The following is a 9,745-nucleotide window of genomic DNA, read 5'->3' as shown; positions in this document are numbered from 1 at the left end:
AGGAGAAAATGAGCCAAGGAAAAGCTAAAGGATTTCGTGAGGATGAGCACGACACCCTATGGTTTGAAGACCGTGTTTATGTACCCAATGACCCGGAGATCAGAAAGTTGATTCTGCAAGAGGCACATGATTCACCGTATTCGATTCACCCAGGAAATACCAAGATGTATTTGGATTTGAAGGATATTTTCTGGTGGACCGGAATGAAGAAGGATATTGCGGAGTATGTAGCAGTTTGTGACGTATGTCAGAGAGTAAAGGCAGAGCATCAGAAGCCAGCAGGATTGTTGCAACCATTGTCGATACCCGAATGGAAGTGGGATAAGCTAGGCATGGATTTTATCACGGGATTACCAAAGACTCGTTCAGGCTATGACTCGATTTGGATCGTAGTTGATCGATTGACGAAGGTAGCTCATTTCATCCCAGTAAAGACCACTTACACTAGTGCTAAGTTGGCAAAGATATACATGACCAGGATCGTATGTCTGCATGGAGTTCCGAGGAGTATTGTATCAGATAGAGGAACCCAGTTTACCTCAAAGTTCTGGAAGCAGTTGCATGAGACTATGGGTACTAGGCTAGAATTTAGTACAGCATATCATCCGCAGACAGATGGACAGACCGAGAGAGTCAATTAGATTTTGGAGGATATGTTGAGAGCTTGTGCGCTAGATTATGGATCTAGTTGGGACGATAATTTGCCATATGCAGAGTTCTCTTACAATAATAGCTATCAGACCAGTTTGAAGATGGCCCCTTTCGAAGCTTTGTACGGAAGGAGGTGCAGGACACCGTTGTCATGGGACGAAGTTGGAGACCGCCAGTTGTTTGGACCAGATTTGATTAAGGAGTCTGAACAGAAGGTGAAGTTGATTCGCGATAGGCTCAAGGTAGCACAGTCCAGGCAGAAGAGCTACGCAGATTCTAAATGCAAGGAGACAGTTTACGAAGTCGGAGATAGAGCTTATCTTCGAGTATCCCCACTTCGAGGGATTAAGCGCTTTGGAGTTAAGGGGAAGTTAGCGCCACGATTTGTAGGACCATATCGAGTTTTAGAGCGTATGGGAGAAGTGGCCTACAAGTTGAAATTGCCAGAAGGATTGACAGGAGTTCATGATGTGTTCCACGTTTCTCAGTTGAAAAAGTGTCACGCGGAGATGGCTGACATACCTTTGAGAGACACAGTGCCATTGGAAGCAATTCAGTTGGATAAAAATTTGACCTATGAGGAGAAACCAGTCAAGATTCACAAGTTTGCCAGCCGAGTCACTCGCAGCAAGGTTATCAAGTTTTGCAAAGTTCAGTGGAGCCACCACACGGAGAATGAAGCCACCTGGGAGCGAGAGGAAGATTTGCTCAAGGACCACCCTCACCTATTTTCTAGCCAACCCGAATCTCGAGGACGAGATTCATCTTAAGGGGGGTAGGTTTGTAACATCCCAAATTTTCAATTTGGAATGTTATACATTAGATCATCATGCATATCATATTTTATTTTGCTTTTGGTTTTGATCCTAGAAAATCCTAAGAAACTCAAGGACCCACAGAGAGAGTTGGAGATTTCGTTATTTACATATTTGAGTTTTCTTAAATTATGTAAACAGGATCATTTGATTTTATTTATTTTATCATCAATTATTTTTATTACAAAAATATGAGAGAGGGAATAAAATGACTTTCCCAAAATATAGAAATATTTAGGATTTAATAAAAAAATCAAATAAGATTTATTTCGGAGTTTTCGGTATTTTTATTTGAATTTAGGAAAAATGCGTGTTTTTCAAAGTTGTAGTTTGGGCCCAGATAAATGTTCACTTTATCGGGCTTGATTTTAGAAACCCGGGAAAATTTATTTCGTGATTTTTGGAGTCCGTTTAGTATTTCTTTTTATTTTTTTCTGAGCGGAATTATTAAAAAAACGCGGAACCGACTTTGGGCCGTACTCGGCCAGGTCACCGCCGGCCGAGGCTTTATAAGCCGCCGCCCCGACCCGAGAGAGGGAGCCCAGCCGCCAGCCCCGAAACCCTAACCCTAGCTAGCCGCCGCCGCCGTCGCCGCCAGCCGCCGCCGCCGCCGGAGCAGCGCACCGCCCGAGGTTTGCCGCCGCCTTGTTTTTCGTGCCGTTTTTTTTTAAATTCTGTTCGTCGTTTTTCTTTTTCGTCGGATTTTTCGTGGTTATTTTTCTGATCGCGATTTCTGATCCGATTTTCGTTTTAGTATAACTTTTCTCTCGTTTATCGGAATCAGGCGATTCAAGCGCCTGGAGTTTCGTCTCGAAACCCTCATTCCGAATAATCAACTTAAACATGTTTTTGCTACTGTAAAATTTGACTTAGATCCAGATTACTAGAACGAAGTTGTTTCTTTCGCCGTTTGATTTCTTTTGCTTCGTTCGATTTGATTCTTTTTGCCAACCAGGGTTCTTAAGTTGAACTTTCTGGTTAGATCTTCTATTTGAGTTTTACCTGTGCATTAGATGAGTACTTATTGTATGCTTGTTTGTTTGTCTGCGATAGAATACCCGGAGTGCGCCGCCTATTACGTTGAATCTCTAGGTTACGCGGATCATCAGCAAGGCAAGTAACACTTTGATCATACCTTTTTCTACAACCCAGTTTTATTGCATTAGATCAACCCTCACATATTGCATGAATAGGATCTAATTAAATTGTGGGATGGGAAGTAGATGAGGTAGTACCTATTACCTGTTTATTATCAAACCTTTGGGAGTTACTTCTACGTTTGCTTATTATGCCATGCTATGCTAGTAGACGTGGATTGGGTGAGTGAAATCCATAATAGATGTGAGATTGATAATTAATGGTTTATCTAAGGTGGCAACTTAAACACACATCTGGGTGGATTGAGGCACCTGGTTTCCAGGACTTGCCTGTTTTTCTTTTGGACCGCCACCCAGGCTCAAAGGGATCATGAGATTATTCATACTAGAAACTTCCGTGTGCAGCCACAAGCCATTATGGGCTCTGGCATAGTTGACTAAGTTGTGCGAACTCTTATAGTGGTAGACTAGCAGATGTAGGGGATGTAGGTGGTACGGTCTACCCGATCGTAAGGTGCTAGCGCTTCTGAAAGATTATGTCTCGATCATCCGTTTTCTCAAACACCCTGTAGTGCGAGAAACCAAACGGAGGCGATCGAGTCTTGTGGGGAAAAGTGCGCAAACCTCTGCAGAGTGTAATAAACTAATCATGGTTAGCCGTGTCCCCGGTTATGGACAATCTTGAGTATCTAGTACTTGGATTTTCATGTGAATCTCAACATGTTACTCTAAAGTTAATTTTGTTGGGTTTAATGATGTTACTTTAATTGGGATTGAGAATGCTGTCAACCATTCTCAATGTTTAACAACCACCATGATAGTAATTAAATTTATTCCTTTGAAGTAGGGAAAAATTGGCTTTACGCAAAAACTGTAACCATAGAGCTTTTCCACCAGCCAAATATGCATATAGTATAGTTGTTGCATTCCATTACTCTCTATGTGTTACCTTGCCAGCATATTCCATGTGCTGACCCGTTTTCGGGCTGCAACGTTAATGTTGCAGACTTTTCAGACGACGATTAAGGAGTTTTTAGGTCGTGGTTCTATACTCAGTGATGCCGTTGGAGTTGATGGACTCACTTACCTTCCAAGCCTTCCGCTGTTATCGTTATTAGATGGCCTTAAGCCATATTTATTGTAACAAGTTCTCTTTTGAGACACTCGATGTAATAAGTGTGTGATTGCTACTCTGCTATAAATCCTCCGAGTACTGTGTGGTGTCAGCATTACTGATCCAGGGATGACACCGGAGCACAGAGATCAGACTGTTTGAGGTCTGGTCGCTACAACTGAAGCATACCTGGAAACCCATGGACTTGTTCATCTCCAAAAGCCACGGAGTGTCCTAAGCGTTGGGTGATCTCAAGTACTCTAGACCAAACACTTCTACCATACTCTTTGCAAATTGTTTGATATAAAAGATAGAAGTGCTCTCTGTCATTGCCAAATTGCCATCAATGTAATCATTTGGGACACCATAGGCCATCATGCACAGTGCGGCAGTGACCTTCTGCTTAGTGCCATGTCCAAGCATAAATGTGCATAAACAAATCCTTGGACATTCTGAAACGTCGATGAAAATTCCTCTCTAGAAAAAAACTGGCGGAGTACCAAAAAAATTGTGCATCAATCTTTTGTGCGTCTCTACCCATTCTCTCTGTGTGTACTCATGGCCAAACACAGAACCGTCGTGCTTCGGCTTCTTTCGCTTGTGCAACGCTATGAGCAAAGCAATGTCCTCTTCCTCAGCCAAGTCAAATTCCTCATCCGATGAGGAATCGTCCCAACTAGAGGAGCCGCATGAGCCCATCTACAATACGGAAATCAACATCAAACTATATCTACGTGCAAAAAAAATCCCGGCAAGTTTAACCAAATTTTCACCTTGGGGGGATTTTGTCGAACAGGTTTCGTGCGGGGATGAAGGAATGACCGGCTGCTAGTCGGAGCGTTGATGGTGGTCGCGTCGGTTGTTGTGGGTGTGCAGTTGGGTCTCCTACGCCTCCTTGATGGTGTGCAACTAGTGGCTGAGCTTATTTGCGGCCACGCAATGCCGGCAACGCCAACCGAAGCAATGGCAGCTCGGCTCAGCCATGTTGGTTGTTCGACAACCCCTCCAAGCTCTGGCAACCCGTAGTTCTACTATGGAAGGTGGCGACGAGCTACGGGAGCCATCAAGGGCGCTGCACGCTCCGGCCAATGGGGCCTCCGGCGGCGCGGCTGTCGGTGGGGTCAGGGATCGACGGACGAGCGGCAGCGGGCGACTACTAGGGCGAAATCGTCGACAGTGGGAGGCGGGTGGAGGAGAGAGACTGTGACACGGGAAGGTACCGCCTCGTAGTTGGGCGTTTGCACGACACGAATTAGTTTTACACGCTCAACGGCTGGTTCTGTATATTTGAATCACAAAGTGATGTATTTTACACCTAGAGTAGAACTAGCGATTTTTTTAATTGTTGTAGCACCGTTTTTTGGCATTTATACTGTAAAAAGTGGTTATTTATACGAAAATGCCTTTTGGAGCTCGGCCTTCATGGTGGCCAGTTTAAAAAAACAAAATTTATGAAAATTCATATTTTTTAAAAAATTGAAAAAAATACAGATATACATGGAGGCATAGTATATATTTGTGTAAATTTTTAGAACGAAATACGTTGAATGAAGGCTGTGCAAAAAAGATAAATCTGACGCTTTTGCGAAAAACAGAACGCGATTCGAGGGACTGGTATGCATTTGCGAAAAACAGAGTGCGATTCGTTCCTAGACCCAATGCACCAAAAAGTTCAAAACCCCTTTTCTCCCTCAAAAAAAGTAAAATTCAAAACCTTTTTCGTTCCTCCCGAACCGTCGCGTCCACCGCCGCCTCCCCATTTCCCACACCGCCACCGCCGGCGCCCCCTCCGCCGACGACGCAGCGGACGAGAGGCAAGGGAGCGATGGTCTCCGCGGCAGCGGAGGAGGGCGAGGACCCGCTCTGGAGGAGGAGCAACACGGACTGCGTCTTCTTCCTCGTCTCCCGCGTCAGCTGCACCAAGGTGCCGTACCACTCAAAACCCTAGCGCAAATCCGTCGATTCGTTTGGTTTCTGTGTCACCTTGCCGGTGAATGGCAGCTGGATGCCGCCTCGGTTGGTTGATTTACTGATCGGAGTTCGTGTGCGGTTTTGGTTGCAGGGGTCCAAGTGCGAGTACCGCCACTGCGAGGGCGCGCGGTTCAACCCCAGGAACTGCTGGTACTGGTTCCACGGCAGCTGCGTCAACCCAAGCTGCACCTTTCGCCACCCTGTGTGTGATCCGTACACCCGTAACCTCTGAGCTCAATACCTTCGAATTGATATGTGTGTGTGCTTCTGTAATCGCAAAAGGAAGAAGTGCGTGTACTTACATGCTTGCTTGCATGCCTACCTAGGACGCTTGCTTTGGTGGACGGGTGTCATTATTACGCTTGTGTCAGGCTAACTACTGTTGTGGTGTAATTTGCGAAGAAGGGTTGCATGCCTAATATGTCATTATCATAGTGGATCTCTCTTTGCTTACAAAAATATTCACAAACACCCTTGAGCTTATTCTAGGTATACATTAGCCCCAATTCTTCTATTACACCTTGCACGCTGAGCCTGCCCACTGTTAGTCAGCGACAATTCGGTGTAGAATTTCGTAGAATTTCTTGTTTGTATGCATTGTGAGTTTGTGACAGCAAACAATTTCATTTCTATGTGTAGTTTTGTGCTTTGCTGCATGCCTGCATTTCGTTTAGGGGTGGAAATTTATAACCATGAAATCAGGTAGGAAAAGGAGGACTCACTTGACCCGGCGGTTAATTTATTTGAGTTTGTCTATGCTCATGTACCAATTCTACAAATAGAATATGAGATTCCATAGAATATCAGGTTGTGGTATTTCGATGAATTGCCCTGATAGTGTGTTGGTGCTTGTTGTCTGATGAGCTTCTCCTGTTGCAGCCAATGGAAAATTTCAACAGAACCAAGTCCTTGACAGTCCCACCCTCATCAGATGGTTCTATTTCTGTCAAGACAGCCAATCCTTGTTATTTCTACTATAGCTCTGGCTGCAAAAAAGGTGACAATTGCCCCTTCCTACATGAGCCAACCCCTAACACTGAATCAGCGATTTCTTCTGAGGCTACTACTTTCAATCCTGCTGTCAATGAAAATTCCGCTGGAGATGAGATGGTTGAGGCATTGAAGGGTGCTCACACAAGTCCTTGTCAGGACACCTTGTACCACATAAAGAAATGCCACTCAAAAGAAGTTCCTGAGTCAATATATCTCGAATTTGATGGTCCTATTTCGGTCACGCCTGAAACATCAATTGACACTGGTGAATACATAAAGTGTTTCACCCACTCAGATCAGAGCTCAGAATATTCAACAATGGACGACGCAGAGCAAGATGAAAGTCGTGATTCCTCCCCTGGATTTGATGTGCTCGTTGATGATGGGCTCTCTAACAAGAATGACCTTGAGAAACAATTGGCGCAGAAAAGAGATGCTCAGGTGCTTCATGCGAAATATGATATTGGAGATCCAGTCTGTTATGATCGGGATTATTATGATTCATGGTACTATGGGCAAGCATTTTGTAGCTTTGATGATCAACATGGTTATGTTAGTCATCCTGAAGGAGTTCAAGACCCTGATGTTGAGACCACTTTGGGACACATACCACACAATACAAGAAAGCTTGCAATGCCAAGTTCTAATGAGTATGATAGAATGTTCTTCAATTCCAGCTTCATCGGCTCAGCAGCAGATGATGTGTTTCCTCGTCAGCATACTGAGACAAGACACGCTTCAAAGAGAAGACCTGAGAAGAGAAAAGGTGCCAAGAGCAGGAAGGGTCGCACTAAGAGGCGTCGGGGTCTTGAACCCGTGAGTGGTTTCCAAGGCATTGAATCAAGATCCACTCATTACAGGCAAGAGTTCTTCATAGAGGAGTGTCCTCAGTCTGTTGTCTGTGCTACCTTCAGGGGGCAGAAGAAGAAACGTAGAGGAAAACAGCACAATGTAATTTCTGCTAGATCTTCTGAACATCCTACCACAGATTTTACTGGGCCAAAGACCCTAGCTCAGATAAAAGAAGAGAATTGTGTATCTAAGTCACGCTTTAGCCACTCTGCTGCTCGCATGCCTCATGGGGGTTCTTTCTCAAATGATTTTGAAGGCCCAAAATCTCTGACTGAGCTTCTCAAGGCTAAGGATAGGGTTTCAATTAGCTAGCGCACCTAGCAAGTGCATATAAACTGCAATATTGTCTGTTCTCTGCTCAGCTTGGTCAGAATGATGTTTATGGCAGCTGCGTTAGCAACTTGGGAGCACTACTGTCAAAGAGAATGGAACATGAAGTGTCACTTCTGCAGTCGGACTATTTAACATTCTGGTTAATTTTAGGAGGAAGGAATCAACATTCAAGAATAACTAGCTGCTATAGTTGGTAAATGATGTTAACTAGCTTGTTACTTCTTGTTGCCACGTACGTAACTGTAAGTTAGGGCTCGCTGGAGATTCTGTTATGTCTTTTAGACCATCAGTTAACATTGTGGCAGGGTCATCTACTACTTTTCTGTATATCTGCGCATTTCGTATCCCTTTCAGCTGCTTTACAATCCAGGATTAATAGTGCATTAAGGCAAGAAGAAAGGGGTGATGATATTTGCTGTTGATTCTGCATTTAATGTTAAGCTACTTTAGGCAATATTCTGTTAGCTCTTGAATACATCACAACAAACAAGATGGTGTTTCAGCTAATAGTACTTGTGTAGGCAGGCAGAGGGTCCCGTTTTATCAATACACTACTTGGTGTCAATGCATTGTACATATATTGATATATACCTTATATCCTCCCTTCGTCTTGAGCCTTCTCCAGTTATCACCATCATGTGACTCATCCTGAATTTGTTATGGTTACCCTTCCTTGATATGCATGTATATTATTAGGTTTGGTCAATACACACTTTCCTCCCCACTGCAGACCTTATTATGCACCATAGGACTTCTTAGGCATGAACACTGAGAGAAACACCCACGAACACAGGTAGAGAAGGACGGAAGTAATACCAAAGAGAGATGGCAGAGCTGCAGAGATCTTCCCAAACATTTAGGAGGTCTGGTTCATCTGGTCTGATCTGGGAGGAGAGGCTTATGCCTAAAGACCAGAACCAGAGGAATCAAGGGGCAGCTGGGGAGGCAGAGGTCAACAGCTTAGAACTCAAGGAGCTAAGGCACTCTCGTAGCAACGGGTCCAGGGGAGGTGTGCAGCGTAGGTGCAGTGACGGTGCAGAGCGCGGTGGCATGCCCAGCGACATCAACCAGGCCTTTCGTACTCGGCATGTTCCGCCAGCTCTTGATCCACCTTCACCCAAGTTTGCTCGATGCATGTTCTGTGGAACTTTTAGGAAGGAAGGTCCCTCACAACCTTCCGAACCCAGAAGGTACTAGGGTGGTGCATATACTTTTGAGTGTTTGAGAATAGGGATATAAGACATTTTATGGCTGATTGAAGTTCGGGTGTATCATAATAAGCATATGTTTGGTTTGCGTGAGGTTATTTGAATAGGTTTGCATGTTTCACTGTGTGTCGTTGCTACCTTTCCTTTTGTTTTCAGTATTATCTTGGAAGTGAGAAAAAAATAACATGTCCTTGTACAGTTTGTGCATATGATGCTTTTCTTCATTATACTATGTGTGTTACATTGCATGGTTAAAAACTTATAACTGTTTGCTGATTGCTGATCATTGTCTCTGTTCATGATACTGATCAGCCAGTAAATTCAGCTACTGAAGCTACAACCTGAGTTCACTTCTACACGTAACAAGTTCTCTTTTATCTGTAAGGCTACTAGTTAGTACAGTACTTTGTATATTCGTAGCACACTGTGTGCTTCTTTCCTAGTTGTCTTAGTGAATTTATTGTTCCAATTTATTTATTTCTTCAAATATGGGTGCCTGGTCGAGAAACACTTTCTTAAAACTATATATAGGCAAAAAGAAAAGAAAAATCTGTAAGATATAGCCATATAGGATATCACGTCATGGTTTTTTTTAGCTTGGATCCACCTCTGGTTTCAGTTACCATCTAAATGATTTTTTTTGCATGCATGACTAAGTCGAAGTCTAACTTTTCAACGGTGCGTATATTTCTAGTTGTACTTTTGGCTTAT

The 9,745-nt window shown here is 43.8% G+C and overlaps 2 protein-coding genes across 2 annotated transcripts; both read left to right on the top strand.

Annotated features, from left to right (window-relative positions):
- The first annotated feature begins 5,385 nt into the window (after window positions 1-5,385).
- On the top strand, window positions 5,386-8,153 carry LOC125551413 (zinc finger CCCH domain-containing protein 34). The gene is made up of 3 exons (XM_048714650.2): window positions 5,386-5,601; window positions 5,740-5,850; window positions 6,528-8,153. The coding sequence occupies exons 1-3, from the start codon at window positions 5,503-5,505 to the stop codon at window positions 7,803-7,805; spliced, it is 1,488 nt and encodes a 495-aa protein (XP_048570607.2). The 5' UTR covers window positions 5,386-5,502; the 3' UTR covers window positions 7,806-8,153.
- A 129-nt stretch (window positions 8,154-8,282) lies between these two features.
- On the top strand, window positions 8,283-9,232 carry LOC125551414 (uncharacterized protein At1g15400-like). The gene has a single exon (XM_048714651.2). The coding sequence runs from the start codon at window positions 8,652-8,654 to the stop codon at window positions 9,021-9,023; it is 372 nt and encodes a 123-aa protein (XP_048570608.2). The 5' UTR covers window positions 8,283-8,651; the 3' UTR covers window positions 9,024-9,232.
- The last annotated feature ends 513 nt before the right edge of the window (window positions 9,233-9,745 follow it).

The sequence above is a fragment of the Triticum urartu genome, chromosome 1A (genome assembly GCF_056163025.1).
Source record: "Triticum urartu cultivar PI428250 chromosome 1A, HENAU_Tu73, whole genome shotgun sequence".
Classification (NCBI taxonomy): Eukaryota; Viridiplantae; Streptophyta; class Magnoliopsida; order Poales; family Poaceae; genus Triticum; species Triticum urartu.
The sequence above is the reverse complement of the archived record's forward strand: the minus strand, read 5'-3'. Positions and strand labels throughout refer to the sequence as shown.